The sequence below is a fragment of the Hemibagrus wyckioides genome, linkage group LG10 (genome assembly GCF_019097595.1).
Source record: "Hemibagrus wyckioides isolate EC202008001 linkage group LG10, SWU_Hwy_1.0, whole genome shotgun sequence".
Taxonomy (NCBI): Eukaryota; Metazoa; Chordata; class Actinopteri; order Siluriformes; family Bagridae; genus Hemibagrus; species Hemibagrus wyckioides.
In genome coordinates this window covers 11,768,522-11,788,379 of record NC_080719.1, presented here as the reverse complement: position 1 = coordinate 11,788,379, position 19,858 = coordinate 11,768,522, and the positions used below count along the sequence as shown (strand labels likewise).

At 37.7% G+C, this 19,858-nt stretch overlaps 1 protein-coding gene across 1 annotated transcript; it reads left to right on the top strand.

The window, feature by feature from the left end:
* The first annotated feature begins 5,309 nt into the window (after positions 1-5,309).
* LOC131360675 (mucin-2-like) lies at positions 5,310-19,352 on the top strand. Its single transcript, XM_058401316.1, has 4 exons — positions 5,310-5,483; positions 6,986-15,364; positions 18,556-18,632; positions 19,275-19,352. The coding sequence occupies exons 2-4, from the start codon at positions 8,995-8,997 to the stop codon at positions 19,350-19,352; spliced, it is 6,525 nt and encodes a 2,174-aa protein (XP_058257299.1). The 5' UTR covers positions 5,310-5,483; positions 6,986-8,994.
* Positions 19,353-19,858: the final 506 nt, after the last annotated feature.

The window sequence follows — 19,858 nt, the reverse complement described above, 5'->3', positions numbered from 1 at the left end:
GCCTACGTCCACATCTACAGCTACTACACAAACATCAACTACAAATGAAATATCAACTCCTTCATTTTCTACAGACCCTACATCCACGCCTACAATTATGACACAAACATCAACTACAAATGAAATATCAACTCCTTCATTTTCTACAGACCCTACATCCACATCTACAGCTACTACACAAACATCAACTACAAATGAAATATCAACTCCTTCATTTTCTACAGACCCTACATCCACGCCTACAATTATGACACAAACATCAGCTACAAATGAAATATCAACTCCTTCATTTTCTACAGACCCTACATCCACATCTACAGCTACTACACAAACATCAACAACAAATGAAATATCAACTCCTTCATTTTCTACAGACCCTACATCCAAATCTACAGCTACTACACAAACATCAACAACAAATGAAATATCAACTCCTTCATTTTCTACAGACCCTACATCCACATCTACAGCTACTACACAAACATCAACTACAAATGAAATATCAACTCCTTCATTTTCTACAGACCCTACATCCACGCCTACAGCTACTACACAAACATCAACTATAAATGAAATATCAACTCCTTCTTCATTTTCTACAGAGCCTACATCCACATCTACAGCTACTACACAAACATCAACTACAAATGAAATATCAAATCCTTCTTCATCATCTACAGAGCCTACATCCACATCTACAGCTACTACACAAACATCAACTACAAATGAAATATCAACTCCTTCTTCATTTTCTACAGAGCCTACATCCACACCTATAGCTACTACACAAACATCAACTACAAATGAAACATCATCTACGCCTTCATTGTCTACAGAGCCAACATCCACACCTACAGCTACTACACAAACATCAACTACGAACAAACTACAAACAAGTAGTGTCCTATTCTAATTTCTAAAATATGAAATAGCATTTTTAGATGGATTTGTGTTTTGTTTATTTATTGTTTGTTTATTAATTTTTTTAATTGTTTTTAAAATGAACTCTTGTGTTTTTGTTTCTCTGTACATTACAGAGTCTGCTCAGGCAGTGGTTTGGATGCAATCTGTCACTGAACTAAGCAATGAAAAAATCACCCTATATATAGAAGAGGTAAGACTATTCTTTATCCTATATTTTATATTACAGTTACAGTATCAATTAGTTTTGTGTGTTTTTTTATTAATTTTAATATAGATAAAAGCCAATAAGTATTTGTAATTACTTTTAATTGTGTAATATTTGTGTAACAAGTTAGTTCCTATACTCACTTATGTGAGAAGTTCAGAAGATGTTAATAAGACAAAAAAACACATCTTGTTATGTTACAAAGTGTTGATACTGGCATAAATGTCTCTTTACAGAGAACCTCACACTATCATACATTTATCTTTGTTAAATAACAACATGATGTGTTTATAATTTATAAGCATTAGATTATGTGGGGTGTCTATGCTACTCCTCCATTACTGCAGCAGTTTTCCAATTTCAACCTCTGCAAGTTAATTCCTGTTCTTATGTACTTTTGAGGTCATAAGTTTACACACACCTCGCAGAACTTGCAAAATGTCTAATTATATATGTATGTGTATATATACATTATTCTATGTGTGTGTAATGTATGTATACATTTTTAAATATATAAGTATTAAGGAACTGTAAAAAGTAACTTCACATATATTTCTTTTTATTGCAGTTTTACCAACAAATACAGGCTAAGGTTAATGGTACCATTAAGATGACAGTGAAGAAGATTGAAAAAGTTACAGCTTAAGGAAAACCTGCTGCAACAATGTATTGATCAATACTCATCTAAACAAATGAGCCTGAAGTCTGTAGAATAGATTTTATTATACCTGGTGGCACCTAAAATCATGTAAACATCTGGCAATCACACCCATATGTGCTTGTTAAACATCCAATTTCAGATTTAGTCCACCCTTTGCTGTTATAATAACCTCTACTCTACTTGGAACTACTGGGCTTTTCACTAGGTTTTGGAGTGTGCCGATGTGTGGGGATCTGTTCCCATTCAGCTACAAGAGCATTAGTAATGTCATGAACTGATGTGGGATGAAAAGACTTCACTACACTGCTCCACAGTCTGTGTTCCAACCCATCCACACTAAGCTAACACATTTAAGCCCTGCTTTTGGATGCAAAATTAGAAAGACAAATTAATCACTGAAATATAAAATTATATAGATATCAAGTTGAACATGGTGAACACGATCTTAAGTGTATGCTAATTCTTTCTCAGTCATCAAATAATAATAAAAAAACAAACAAACAGAGAAAGCTCTGATACCCTTGTAGGAAGCACAAACACAACAAAATTCCACAAAATGTTTGTTGTATGGTTTTTAGACAGCTTCTTGTGGCGAGAAATGAATTAAATGTGTCACTATTCTTGACTCCTTATCATGTGTTAGTTTGTGAGCGTGTGGCATAGAATTAGGAATATATAGTACCATCACAGAGACATAAATTAATATTTTCATACGTTAAACAAAATGTTTGTGTTGTTCACACAACAATCCAGTGATACATCTGATAGTGAAACACGCACTCTACATGATGCCTAAACTGGTTTCTTGTACCTTTTATGAAAGCCTTACATATGCCCCTATAAAGTGATATATATGTTCCCTATGGTGGTATCAGTACTATTTTTATGTTGATTAAATGTATTTTCTTATGTTTTAAAAAGAATTTTGTTTAGTTTGGTTTTATTAGCCATTTTTCATTGTTACTATGCAAAGGAGGGACTGGCGTAAGGTTGTGCTGTAAATCGACGTAAGTCCAAACGATGTAAAACGGGGCACTACTATACTTATTTTTTATGAACATTGCAACAACATTTTTTCTGACCAACCATGTTTGAATTCATATGTACCAGAAGATGGCAGTGTCACAACTTAAATAAACATGAGTCACTGAGTCAGAGTTAATGAATCAGATCATTTGACACGGCTCACCAGTTAGACTTGAATTTTTTATTTTTTTTTTGGCTCTAATAATCTTCTTAAAATTCTTAGGCTCTAACTAATCGTAATCTGCGTAGCCGATGATCTTCAGACTAAATTTGGAAGGTTAGGACTCCAAAGCAGCTTTTATTTACAAGAGGGCACCTGACTGACATGTAAAGCAACCAATCACAGTTCATTTTGTTTGCTCATTTGTCACATTTGTAAACAGGACGGCTTTCTGTCCGGACAGCTTTCATGGCATGACACCTGAGGCAGTGACTAAACAACTCCTTGTCAGTAATTTTCTTTAAACAGCTCAAAATTTGGAATTTAACTTGATTCTAATTCCATTAAAGTTTTAACTCCACCTCTGAGATAAAAAAAAAACAAAGACATTACTCTCCATTGCATTTTATAAAATATATTTTCAAATGAATAAATCAGCAATTAACTACAAATAAAATGTGTAACAAGAATTCAGTGACCTCATCAACTAATATCACAATATCAGTAATAATAATAATTTTTTTCATTTCATTTTCTGTACCGCTTATCCGATCTATACTCGGGTCACGGGGAGCCTGTGCCTATCTCAGGCATCATTGGGCATCAAGGCAGGATACACCCTGGATGGAGTGCCAACCCATCGCAGGGCACACACACACACTCATTACAGGCAATTTAGAGACTCCAATCAGCCTAGAAGCATGTCTTTGGACTATGGGAGGAAACCGGAGCACCCAGAGGAAACCCACCAAGCACAGGGAGAACATGCAAACAATGAGCTAGACTCAAACCCAGAACACTGGAGGTGTGAGGCGAATGTGCTAACCACTATTATTATTATTATTATTATTATTATTATTATTATTATAATTATTATTATTATTATTGTTCAGGAAAAAGAGGCTGGTGAAGGAACAAGTGTAAATAAGAACAAGAATTAACTGATGTTCCACAATGTTCAGTGTTACTATGAATAGATTAAAAAAGTATGAGCTGTCATTCTGTAATAAATAAAATATTGAAACTTTGGTAATATAAACATAATAAAACACTTGTATATGTATTGGAAAATAATCAAGTTTTAGGATGTCAAATAGTTAAAAAAAAAAAAAAGTCAGTGCAAATCTGGAAGCCAAATTACTACTTTATCTGCTTGTATTGTGGTGTAACTCCACACCAGCATCAGACTCAAACTTAAGGTGTGGCTTAAGAGTCACACTTAAAGTGATTTGAGTGATTTGTATATTTATTTTATGTACAGATATATTCTGCTATTTTATGAAATTGTTTGGAGTTACTGAGACAGATTATTATTTGAAATGAGTAAGATATTTCATGTTAACTTCAGTACAAAACTTTAACTTTCAGTATTTTAGAAGTGTCTAGGAGACCATATACAACACTTAAGAAGTTACTGTGTGAAATAGGATAATCCATGCTGGCCTGGACAATATCATCAGCTTTATAAAGAACCAGCCTCTATAGTAGAGTGGCCAGAAGGAAGCAACTTTTACATAGCATACACAGCTGACATAAAAGCATGTCTGAAAAACCTGTTCCAGTCAGCCAGAAATCTGTGCCTACGATTACAATTTGCATCCCAAGAGGACAATAAGCCAATGCAAAGAACCACAAAATCTGAGAGAGCATATTCAGTCAAACAATAAAATCTGCAAATATAACAATTTTAATTAAATCAATTTCATTTAGGTACTACACCCCGACTCTCACACTCTCTCTCCCTGGTTCCAACAGTTACTGAATACACAAAGAAACAAATAAGTTGCTTGCCGGTAAAAAGACACAGGTGTGAATCATCATGCATTACTTGCCAGTTCATCCAGCTGACACACGACCACACCCTCGCTGTGGCATTCATTAATCAACTTTATATGCAAATCAAAGTGTAAGGAGTTATGACTGCAAAAGTTGTGTGCCTCAAACCTCACACTAAAATTAAAGTGTATAGCAGCTGTCAAATGATGTAACATTTCACTTGTTGAGATTAAAATGTAAAAATCAAAGGATCTCATGTTTTTATTATTACACCGTTGCAAGAAGTGTCACTGCATGACATTCATAAATACAGTATGTCAATTAGAGGAACTGATGTATTTTAAATACCAAATATATTTTATGTATATTTTTTGTATTGACTAATACAAGAAGTACATATTGAAGTTACTTTGTTACTTCCATGGAAATGCAGCAGTTCACACTAAGTAAGGAAGTGTGTAATCTAAGTTAGCTAAAACACATGCTGGTATTTCCCCTGAGGAGATGAGGGTGGAGTTTAAGGTCAGAGCTTCACAGCAACCAAGCAACTGTTAACCATCCCTTAATGTCTAAAAGTTTATTCAGCTTTAGAGCAGCTTATGATAAACTTCTCGCAATTTTAAGCTGTTTAAGGATTGCCATGCCGAGAGCTGCTTTTACATCACTGTATGCCAAGATGCTACTCACGCTTCTTGCAGGATGTGTTATAATGATTAAAGGCCAAACAACAGGTAAGAAGTTATCTATCATCAATAGAGAACATTAATGTAGATTTAATGTCTTTGAGAGCATTTTCCGGAGTGTCATTATGCCTATGAAAATGCACATCATGTTGGTTTATATAATTATTTTCTATAGAATATAAACCAATATACAGACATGTCTAAATATACATGCATTTTATAAAAGGTAAAATCTTTCTAGACACACTGTCCATAAAAATGCAGACAAGGTAAAAATTAAAACTATGGACAAAATGAAAAATAATTACGTTAGCAGAGTTCATATTTAAAAGCAATATACAAATTGAAATGTATTTATATTGTGTGCCTTGCTTCTAAATTCCTTCGATTTGTCTAATGCTAATATAGAAAAGGATGACACCAAATAACTGTAATTGATCTCCACAACAACTTCATGTGTATGTTAACACTGATTACAATGTGTAATTCTGAGGCAGAAACCACCTAAACAAGTCTGTTTTAAAATACGGATCTCTGAATATGTATTTTTGTCATTATCTAATATTTGGAAGACGTTTTCGTAAGCATGAAGTTTTATAATATATATATATATATATATATATATATATATATATATATATATATACATATATATATATTATTCTTAAAAGCTCTGGTGCCATGATAATTATGCGTTAAAATCCAAGTTATTTCAACTTACAGGTCTTTTGCGATTTAAATTGTCCCTTGTGGCATATCTTGATGGGCAGAGCTATCTGTGCTGAAAGAAATAATGTAAAACACCAAAGTTCTTTTAAATAGAGGCATTTTTATTGATTAGGTATCCAGAACAGGAAAAAAGTAGGGTTAATTATTGGTAGATTCTACTGTCAAACAGCCTCATCATATAAATAGCATTGCTATGACAGTTCCAATGAAACATGACTAATACAAGTTAAATGGGAAAAAATAACATTTTATAATGTAAAACCAGATCTGGACTTGTTTTTACCTTCAATATTTTAATTGGACATCAGCTCTATATCACTGTTCTGAGCGTGTATCTAGCAGTATTGTATCTACTTTGATCAATACAATACGAGTTAGTATCTCCGCATAGATGTGTGGCCAACTTTGATTTCAACGATGATGGTGATGATGAGGATGATGATGATGAGAATGATGAGGATGATGATGTAGAGAAGGACTAACAGTTATGACAAATCATCCTGCTAGCCAATTTACCAATCATTTTAAAATATGAATATCTTTACATGCAAGTTGTTTGTCCTTTTTCTGATAATTGATTTCTGACTGTTGCACTGATTCATTTTAACCATTGCTTTTTAAATGTAATTAATTTAAACAAAATTAGGGCTATGTTCTCCTGCCATCTACAGTAGTTAAATATAAAAATGTAATGATGAATCTGTTAAACATTTCTGAATATCATTACACTGCAAAAATGTCATATACAGTATGTGTGTTAAGTTAATTAACCATGAATAAGAATTTGGATTTGTTATTTGTTTGTTTGCAATATATTTCAGGTTCAACCCAAGTTTCTGCTTTTCCAAACTAGGGGCTGCATTAAAGGCAAAGTGATAATCTAATTTTAATAAATGACATGTTTTTGGATTTTATTTTATTTAACAATCAAAACAGAAAACGTTTTCATGTCACACAATGATAAAAGAATTTGAGCAATAAGAACAAATAAAAAGGTATGCCATTTGCTTATTATGCTCACAGTGAGAAAGTATTCTTAGAATGTTGAAATACTAGATGAGTTTTTATTGTGTGACTGCTTCTTTTGTAAAACCTCTTTTTGTTTACTGTCTGAGCAGCATTGTCTTTATTCTACCATGGCCTCTGGCAGGAACTTATGTGTATAATAATCAGAACTGGTTCAGTGATTCTGGGAAACACAAACCAGGAAGCAGCTAATCAAAATAATTCTGTCACAGTATTCATAATGTGATAAAGGTGCTCTTATTAGTAACTTAAATCAATATCAGCACTTTAAAAACATATAGACCAATAGGGTGTTTCTGGATTCCGACTGGTCAGAAACCTTAATTAACTAACGTTCTGACAATAGTGCATCTGAAAATTACAGGTTTATATCAATGTGCTGATTTTAGTATGTTATTGCATTTATAGTACAAGCTCATTCACAGGAACTTGGTATGCTAGGTGTCTCCAGACTCAGCATTACTGTCAGGAACAGCTGGACAGTTCCCTGCCAGGCCCAGAGAGGGCGCTGGCAGGTGAACCTTGGAAGCCTGCTTTTCTGTGTGTCTTTGGTGTTATGCCCTTCCCATTGTTCTCATTCCTGGTGTGTCACCTGTATCCCATTAGCCCTAATGTCTCTCCCTATAAATAGGGATCCTTGTGTTCATGTCTTTGTCTGTGATTGTTAACTGTGCCGTGGTGTTATGTCAGGTTTAGTTATGTTCAGGTTTTGTTTTGCCATGTTTAGGTTTTGTTTCTCCATGTTCAGGTTTTGTCTTTTGTTTAGTTTTACACCATGCAATGTCTAGTGTTAAGTTAGTTGCTCTATGTCTTGTCTTTATGTAATAAAAGCAGTGCTTCGCTGAATCCTGTGTATGGGTCTCTATCTCCACGGCGTGCAGGTACGTGCACGCAACACTATGGCAGTCCGGGTTCGAACCCCGCACAGGGTGGGGGTCCCGGACGTGACAATTATTTAACTATAAGAGATTAAGCTTTACATTTGCATGGTTCAACATCTTCCAGACAGAAAAGTTAGCTTAAAGAAAGGAGAAACAAATGCTGGTGAAGGAATGACTAAAGGTTTCATGTAAAAAGCATGTTTCAAGTGCCTTCTTCATTCACCACTACTGAAACATATCACAGCATAAAAAAAAAAAAAAATAATGCTGTGCTGAAGCTGAAATTCTTTTGTTTTCTTTATTAAAATGAGTTAATGCAAACATTAACAAGCCAAGCTGCTCGGTAAAACATGAGACAGGAAAAATCCAAGTTGAAAATCTTCACTGCTATACATTGTGAAATTCATTGAGAGCAAAATGATGCAACAATGGTCAATCGAATCCGCAATTATCAATTGAAAAAATGGGATTCAATGTCATGCAGAAAAATTAGTCAATAAAATTAAAAGCATACTAAAGATAAGGTCAGGTGATAGCTCTGAGGAGTTGCCGGTACCTAACAGCCATAAGGGTACCGTCAGCTAGCCCGTAAAGGTCTGTGCAACCCTCCAAGTGTATTCCTCCCCAGACCATCACTTACCCAATATGTAACAATTAGTAATTCCAATAAATAAATTTATACTTACTGTATTTAATAATTTAATAGCTAAAGCAACAACAACCATAATAATGAAAAAATAAATTAATAAAAGAATAATAATTTTAGTAACCAGGAATGAAATTATTTATAAAATTGTTATTATTATTATTATTATTATTAATTATGTCTATGGCCACACCAGCCTCACCTTCCCAGAAACCGCCTGCATGCCCTTGCTCAAAGTCACCGTCCATTTGATTGTTTTCATATATGTGTAATTATTATGTTATATATATTATATTATATATATATTATAACAGCAGAAACAACAACTACTGCTCCAACAACAGCAGAAACAACAGTCACTGCTCCAACAACAGCAGAAACAACAACCACTGCTCCAACAACAGCAGAAACAACAACCATCTTTACAACAACAACTGACATAATCACATCTTCAGCAACAGCAGAAACAACAACTGCTGCTCCAACAACAGCAGAAACAACAACTACTGCTCCAACAACAGCAGAAACAACAATCACTGCTCCAACAACAGCAGAAACAACAACCAATGCTCCAACAACAGCAGATACAACAACTACTGCTCCAACAACAGCAGAAACAACAACCACTGCTCCAACAACAGCAGAAACATCAAGCACTGCTCCAACAACAGCAGAAACAACAACCACTGCTCCAACAACAGCAGAAACATCAAGCACTGCTCCAACAACAGCAGAAACAACAACTGCTGCTCCAACAACAGCAGAAACAACAATCACTGCTCCAACAACAGCAGAAACAACAACCACTGCTCCAACAACAGCAGAAACAACAATCACTGCTCCAACAACAGCAGAAACAACAACCACTGCTCCAACAACAGCAGAAACAACAACTACTGCTCCAACAACAGCAGAAACAACAACCACTGCTCCAACAACAGCAGAAACAACAACCACTGCTCCAACAACAGCAGAAACATCAAGCACTGCTCCAACAACAGCAGAAACAACAACTGCTCCTCCAACAACAGCAGAAACAACAATCAGTGCTCCAACAACAGCAGAAACAACAACCACTGCTCCAACAACAGCAGAAACATCAAGCACTGCTCCAACAACAGCAGAAACAACAACTGCTGCTCCAACAACAGCAGAAACAACAATCACTGCTCCAACAACAGCAGAAACAACAACCACTGCTCCAACAACAGCAGAAACAACAACCACTGCTCCAACAACAGCAGAAACATCAATCACTGCTCCAACAACAGCAGAAACAACAATCACTGCTCCAACAACAGCAGAAACAACAATCACTGCTCCAACAACAGCAGAAACAACAATCACTGCTCCAACAACAGCAGAAACAACAATCACTGCTCCAACAACAGCAGAAACAACAACCACTGCTCCAACAACAGCAGAAACAACAACCATCTTTACAACAACAACTGACATAACAACCATCTTTACAACAACAACTGACATAACAACCACATCTTCAGCAACAGCAGAAACAACCACCACTCCAACAACAGCAGAAACAACCACCACTCCAACAACAGCAGAAACAACAATCACTGCTCCAACAACAGCAGAAACAACAACCACTGCTCGAACAACAGCAGAAACAACAACTACTGCTCCAACAACAGCAGAAACAACAACCACTGCTCCAACAACAGCAGAAACAACAACCACTGCTCCAACAACAGCAGAAACATCAAGCACTGCTCCAACAACAGCAGAAACAACAACTGCTGCTCCAACAACAGCAGAAACAACAAATACTGCTCCAACAACAGCAGAAACAACAATCACTGCTCCAACAACAGCAGAAACAACAACCACTGCTCCAACAACAGCAGAAACAACAACCACTGCTCCAACAACAGCAGAAACAACAACCACTGCTCCAACAACAGCAGAAACAACAATCACTGCTCCAACAACAGCAGAAACAACAACCACTGCTCCAACAACAGCAGAAACAACAATCACTGCTCCAACAACAGCAGAAACAACAATCACTGCTCCAACAACAGCAGAAACAACAATCACTGCTCCAACAATAGCAGAAACAACAATCACTGCTCCAACAACAGCAGAAACAACAATCTCTGCTCCAACAACAGCAGAAACAACAATCACTGCTCCAACAACAGCAGAAACAACAACTACTGCTCCAACAACAGCAGAAACAACAGTCACTGCTCCAACAACAGCAGAAACAACAACCACTGCTCCAAGAACAGCAGAAACAACAACCATCTTTACAACAACAACTGACATAACAACCACATCTTCAGCAACAGCAGAAACAACCACCACTCCAACAACAGCAGAAATAACCACCACTCCAACAACAGCAGAAACAACAATCACTGCTCCAACAACAGCAGAAACAACAACCACTGCTCCAACAACAGCAGAAACAACAACTACTGCTCCAACAATAGCAGAAACAAAAATCACTGCTCCAACAACAGCAGAAACAACAACTACTGCTCCAACAACAGCAGAAACAACAACCACTGCTCCAACAACAGCAGAAACAACAATCACTGCTCCAACAACAGCAGAAACAACAACTGCTGCTCCAACAACAGCAGAAACAACAACTACTGCTCCAACAACAGCAGAAACAACAACCACTGCTCCAACAACAGCAGAAACAACAACCACTGCTCCAACAATAGCAGAAACAACAATCACTGCTCCAACAACAGCAGAAACAACAATCTCTGCTCCAACAACAGCAGAAACAACAATCACTGCTCCAACAACAGCAGAAACAACAACTACTGCTCCAACAACAGCAGAAACAACAGTCACTGCTCCAACAACAGCAGAAACAACAACCACTGCTCCAAGAACAGCAGAAACAACAACCATCTTTACAACAACAACTGACATAACAACCACATCTTCAGCAACAGCAGAAACAACCACCACTCCAACAACAGCAGAAATAACCACCACTCCAACAACAGCAGAAACAACAATCACTGCTCCAACAACAGCAGAAACAACAATCACTGCTCCAACAACAGCAGAAACAACAATCACTGCTCCAACAACAGCAGAAACAACAATCACTGCTCCAACAACAGCAGAAACAACAACCACTGCTCCAACAACAGCAGAAACAACAACCACTGCTCCAACAACAGCAGAAACAACTACTGCTCCAACAACAGCAGAAACAACAACTGCTGCTCCAACAACAGCAGAAACAACAACTACTGCTCCAACAACAGCAGAAACAACAACCACTGCTCCAACAACAGCAGAAACAACAATCACTGCTCCAACAACAGCAGAAACAACAATCACTGCTCCAACAATAGCAGAAACAACAATCACTGCTCCAACAATAGCAGAAACAACAATCACTGCTCCAACAACAGCAGAAACAACAATCACTGCTCCAACAACAGCAGAAACAACAATCACTGCTCCAACAATAGCAGAAACAACAATCACTGCTCCAACAACAGCAGAAACAACAACCACTGCTCCAACAACAGCAGAAACAACAACCAGTGCTCCAACAACAGCAGAAACAACAACCATCTTTACAACAACAACTGACATAACAACCACATCTTCAGCAATAACAGAAACAACATCCATTGCTTCAACAGCACCAGACATTACCACCGCTCAAACAACAATAGAAGAAACAACCACTGCTCCAACAACAGCAGAAACAACAACTACTGCTCCAACAACAGCAGAAACAACAATCACTGCTCCAACAACAGCAGAAACAACAATCACTGCTCCAACAACAGCAGAAACAACAATCACTGCTCCAACAACAGCAGAAACAACAACCACTGCTCCAACAACAGCAGAAACAACAACCAGTGCTCCAACAACAGCAGAAACAACAACCATCTTTACAACAACAACTGACATAACAACCACATCTTCAGCAATAACAGAAACAACATCCATTGCTTCAACAGCACCAGACATTACCACCGCTCAAACAACAATAGAAGAAACAACCACTGCTCCAACAACAGCAGAAACAACAACCACTGCTCCATCAACAGCAGAAACAACAACTACTGCTCCAACAACAGCAGAAACAACAATCACTGCTCCAACAACAGCAGAAACAACAATCACTGCTCCAACAACAGCAGAAACAACAATCACTGCTCCAACAACAGCAGAAACAACAACCACTGCTCCAACAACAGCAGAAACAACAACCAGTGCTCCAACAACAGCAGAAACAACAACCATCTTTACAACAACAACTGACATAACAACCACATCTTCAGCAATAACAGAAACAACATCCATTGCTTCAACAGCACCAGACATTACCACCGCTCAAACAACAATAGAAGAAACAACTACTGCTCCAACAACAGCAAAAACAACAACTACTGCTCCAACAACAGCAGAAACAACAACTACTGCTCCAACAACAGCAGAAACAACAACTGCTGCTCCAACAACAGCAGAAACAACAACTACTGCTCCAACAACAGCAGAAACAACAACTACTGCTCCAACAACAGCAGAAACAACAACCACTGCTCCAACAACAACAGAAACAACAACCACTGCTCCAACAACAGCAGAAACAACAACCATCTTTACAACAACAACTGACATAACAACCACATCTTCAGCAATAACAGAAACAACATCCATTGCTTCAACAGCACCAGACATTACCACCGCTCAAACAACAATAGAAGAAACAACCACTGCTCCAACAACAGCAGAAACAACAACTACTGCTCCAACAACAGCAGAAACAACAATCACTGCTCCAACAACAGCAGAAACAACAATCACTGCTCCAACAACAGCAGAAACAACAATCACTGCTCCAACAACAGCAGAAACAACAACCACTGCTCCAACAACAGCAGAAACAACAACCAGTGCTCCAACAACAGCAGAAACAACAACCATCTTTACAACAACAACTGACATAACAACCACATCTTCAGCAATAACAGAAACAACATCCATTGCTTCAACAGCACCAGACATTACCACCGCTCAAACAACAATAGAAGAAACAACCACTGCTCCAACAACAGCAGAAACAACAACCACTGCTCCATCAACAGCAGAAACAACAACTACTGCTCCAACAACAGCAGAAACAACAATCACTGCTCCAACAACAGCAGAAACAACAATCACTGCTCCAACAACAGCAGAAACAACAATCACTGCTCCAACAACAGCAGAAACAACAACCACTGCTCCAACAACAGCAGAAACAACAACCAGTGCTCCAACAACAGCAGAAACAACAACCATCTTTACAACAACAACTGACATAACAACCACATCTTCAGCAATAACAGAAACAACATCCATTGCTTCAACAGCACCAGACATTACCACCGCTCAAACAACAATAGAAGAAACAACTACTGCTCCAACAACAGCAAAAACAACAACTACTGCTCCAACAACAGCAGAAACAACAACTACTGCTCCAACAACAGCAGAAACAACAACTGCTGCTCCAACAACAGCAGAAACAACAACTACTGCTCCAACAACAGCAGAAACAACAACTACTGCTCCAACAACAGCAGAAACAACAACCACTGCTCCAACAACAACAGAAACAACAACCACTGCTCCAACAACAGCAGAAACAACAACCATCTTTACAACAACAACTGACATAACAACCACATCTTCAGCAATAACAGAAACAACATCCATTGCTTCAACAGCACCAGACATTACCACTGCTCAAACAACAATAGAAGAAACAACCACTGCTCCAACAACAGCAGAAACAACAAGTACTGCTCCAACAACAGCAGAAACATCAACCACTGCTCCAACAACAGCAGAAACAACAACCATCTTTACAACAACTCACATAACAACCACATCTTCAGCAATAACACAAGAAACAAGCTCCTCTGCAAAAACAACAGAAATAACAACCACCTCTCATACAACAAAAGAAACAACCACCGCTCCAGGAACAGCAGAAACAACCACCACTCAAACAACAGCAGAAACAACCACCACTTCAACAACAGCGGAAACAACAATCACTGCTCCAACAACAGCAGAAACAACATCCATTGCTTCAACAACACCAGACATTACCACCGCTCAAACAACAATAAAAGAAACAACCACTGCTCCAACAACAGCAGAAACAACAACCACTGCTCCAACAACAGCAGAAACAACAACCATCTTTACAATAAGAACTGACATAACAACCACATCTTCAGCAATAACAGAAACAACATTCATTGCTTCAACAACATCAGACATTACCACCGCTCAAACAACAAAAGAAGAAACAACCACTGCTCCAACAACAGCAGAAACAACAACTACTGCTCCAACAACAGCAGAAACATCAATCACTGCTCCAACAACAGCAGAAACAACAATCACTGCTCCAACAACAGCAGAAACAACAATCACTGCTCCAACAACAGCAGAAACAACAATCACTGCTCCAACAACAGCAGAAACAACAACTGCTGCTCCAACAACAGCAGAAACAACAATCACTGCTCCAACAACAGCAGAAACAACAATCACTGCTCCAACAACAGCAGAAACAACAACTACTGCTCCAACAACAGCAGAAACAACAATCACTGCTCCAACAACAGCAGAAACAACAATCACTGCTCCAACAACAGCAGAAACAACAATCACTGCTCCAACAACAGCAGAAACAACAATCACTGCTCCAACAACAGCAGAAACAACAATCACTGCTCCAACAACAGCAGAAACAACAACTACTGCTCCAACAACAGCAGAAACAACAATCACTGCTCCAACAACAGCAGAAACAACAATCACTGCTCCAACAACAGCAGAAACAACAATCACTGCTCCAACAACAGCAGAAACAACAACTGTTGCTCCAACAACAGCAGAAACAACAACCACTGCTCCAACAACAGCAAAAACAACAACCATCTTTACAACAACAACTGACATAACAACCACATCTTCAGCAATAACAGAAACATCCATTGCTTCAACAACATCAGACATTACCACCACTCAAACAACAATAGAAGAAACAACCACTGTTCCAACAACAGCAGAAACAACAACCAGCACTCCAACAACAGCAGAAACATCAACCACTACTCCAACAACAGCAGAAACAACAACCACTGCTCCAACAACAGCAGAAACAACAACTACTGCTCCAACAACAGCAGAAACAACAATCACTGCTCCAACAACAGCAGAAACAACAATCACTGCTCCAACAACAGCAGAAACAACAATCACTGCTCCAACAACAGCAGAAACAACAACTACTGCTCCAACAACAGCAGAAACAACAACCAGTGCTCCAACAACAGCAGAAACAACAACCATCTTTACAACAACAACTGACATAACAACCACATCTTCAGCAATAACAGAAACAACATCCATTGCTTCAACAGCACCAGACATTACCACCGCTCAAACAACAATAGAAGAAACAACCACTGCTCCAACAACAGCAGAAACAACAACCACTGCTCCATCAACAGCAGAAACAACAACTACTGCTCCAACAACAGCAGAAACAACAATCACTGCTCCAACAACAGCAGAAACAACAACCACTGCTCCAACAACAGCAGAAACAACAACCAGTGCTCCAACAACAGCAGAAACAACAACCATCTTTACAACAACAACTGACATAACAACCACATCTTCAGCAATAACAGAAACAACATCCATTGCTTCAACAGCACCAGACATTACCACCGCTCAAACAACAATAGAAGAAACAACCACTGCTCCAACAACAGCAGAAACAACAACCACTGCTCCAACAACAGCAGAAACAACAACTACTGCTCCAACAACAGCAGAAACAACAATCACTGCTCCAACAACAGCAGAAACAACAATCACTGCTCCAACAACAGCAGAAACAACAATCACTGCTCCAACAACAGCAGAAACAACAACTGCTGCTCCAACAACAGCAGAAACAACAATCACTGCTCCAACAACAGCAGAAACAACAATCACTGCTCCAACAACAGCAGAAACAACAACTACTGCTCCAACAACAGCAGAAACAACAATCACTGCTCCAACAACAGCAGAAACAACAATCACTGCTCCAACAACAGCAGAAACAACAATCACTGCTCCAACAACAGCAGAAACAACAACTGCTGCTCCAACAACAGCAGAAACAACAATCACTGCTCCAACAACAGCAGAAACAACAATCACTGCTCCAACAACAGCAGAAACAACAACTACTGCTCCAACAACAGCAGAAACAACAACCACTGCTCCAACAACAGCAGAAACAACAACCATCTTTACAACAACAACTGACATAACAACCACATCTTCAGCAATAACAGAAACAACATCCATTGCTTCAACAGCACCAGACATTACCACCGCTCAAACAACAATAGAAGAAACAACTACTGCTCCAACAACAGCAGAAACAACAACCAGCACTCCAACAACAGCAGAAACATCAACCACTACTCCAACAACAGCGGAAACAACAACCACCTCTCTAACAACAGCAGAAACAACAACCAGCACTCCAACAACAGCAGAAACATCAACCACCACTCCAACAACAGCAGAAACAACAACCATCTTTACAACAACAACAATTGACATAACAACCACATCTTCAGCAATAACACAAGAAACAAGCTCCTCTGCAAAAACAACAGAAATAACAACCACTTCTCAAACAACAATAGAAGAAACAACCACTGCTCCAACAACAGCAGAAACAACAATCACTGCTCCAACAACAGCAGAAACAACAACTGTTGCTCCAACAACAGCAGAAACAACAACCACTGCTCCAACAACAGCAAAAACAACAACCATCTTTACAACAACAACTGACATAACAACCACATCTTCAGCAATAACAGAAACATCCATTGCTTCAACAACATCAGACATTACCACCACTCCAACAACAGCAGAAACAACAACCACCTCTCCAACAACAACAGAAATACCAACCTCCTCTTCAACAACAACAATCACATCCACGTTTCCAGCAACAACAGAAACATCATCCATCTCTCCAAAAACAACTAGCTCTCAAACAACAACAGAAATAACAACCTCCTCCTCAATAACAACAATCACATCCACATCTCCAGCAATAACAGAAACAATGTCCATTGCTTCAACAACACCAGACATTACCACTGCTCCAGCAACAGCAGAAACAACAACCACCACTCCAACAACAGCAGAAACATCAACCACCACTCCAACAACAACTGGCATAACAACCACATCTCCAGCAACAACACAAGAAAGAAGCTCCTCTCCAAAAACAACAGAAATAACAACCACCTCTCAAACAACAACAAAAGAAACAACCACTGCTCCAACAACAGCAGAAACAACAACCACTGCTCCAACAACAGCAGAAACAACAACCACCTCTCCAACAACAGAAATAACAACCTCCTCTTCAACAACAATCGCATCCACATCTCCAGCAATAACAGTAACATCATCCATTGCTCCAAAAACACCAGACATAACAACCACCTCTCCAACAACAAACATTACAACCACCTCTCCAACAACAAACATTACAACCACCTCTCCAACAACAAACATTACAACCACCTCTCCAACCACAACCAGTCCACAAACAAGTATTGTTTTTCATACTCTAACCCTCAACATTATGAATGTTTTTATATAAATATGAGATAACATTTTATAGATTTGTGTTTTTTAATAAATTAATTGATTGTTTAATTTATGAATTAATTGTTTTGTATTTTTTCTTAAAATTAACTTTCTTATGTTTTTATCTCTCTATACATTACAGAGTCTGCTCAAGCAGTGGTCACAATACAGTCTGTCACTGAACTAAGCGATGAAAAAATCATCATATATATAGAAGAGGTAAGACTATGCATTACGATATTTGCTAAATATAGAATATATATGAAAGGTAATATGGAAGAAATGGTACATGATGTGGACCTGCTTTTATAAGAGAATTAGCCATAATAGGGTGGTATTGTGTAGCCTCTGAAGTTAATCTTATTACAGCATCTGACAAAGTGTTTTCTTCCTCTTATACCAAAGCAAATTAATTGGGTTTTTTTTGCATATTTTTAAACAATTTATTATTACATTAAATGTTGTAAAGTTAATTCCTATTATCACATATGAAAGTTCATAACAAGTTAATAAGACAAAAAAAAACTAAAAAAAAAAAAATGTTACGAAGCAGTGACACTGGCATACATGTCTCTTTATAGAAAACCTCACAATATCATACTCTGTTCTTTGTTAAATAACAGCAACACATCGTTTAACATTTGTTTTAGATTGTGTGGATTGTCTCCTTTTATACTGTGCTAATTTACAGATGATTCTAATTTTTGACTGACTAATGAACAGCACATGCTTTTTAACCATTTAAATATTTATACAGATTTATATACTGTGTATATAATATATGTGCCATTTTTTCATATATATAAGTATTAAGGCACTGTAAAAGGGAAAAGGTCACTTTACTTACTTTTTTTATTGCAGTTTTACCAACGCATCCAGGCTACGGTTAATGGCACCATTAAGATGAGGGTGAAAAAGATCGAAAAAGTGACACCTTAAGGGAAACCTGCAGTAACCATGTATTGGTTAATACTCATCTACATGAATGAGCCTGAAGTCTGAAGAGTAGACTTTTTTTAGGTGATTCTTAGATCTCCACTAAAATATTTCTGTTTAATGGCTTCTAGAAAGCTTCTTTTGGTGAGAAAAGGTCTGTTAATAAAGAAAAAACATCAATTTCCTTGACTGTTTTCTATGTCTTACTATTTTTCAGTGTCTGATTGATTGGCATCTATTGAAAGGATTATGAATATATAGTACCATTGCAGAGATATAAATGAATATATTTTTATACTTAAAAAAATGTTTGTGTTGTTCTAACAACAATCCAGTGACTTACCTTATATCATTTAATTAATTAATTATAATTTTAATAAATGACATATTATGCAGCACCATGTTAAATCTACAGCCCTGTTCAATTTACAGTTCATTTTGTTTAGCGTCATGTTTAGGGCCGTGAAAAAGTGAAAATGTCTTTACAAAATAGACCAGCAGGCAAGCAT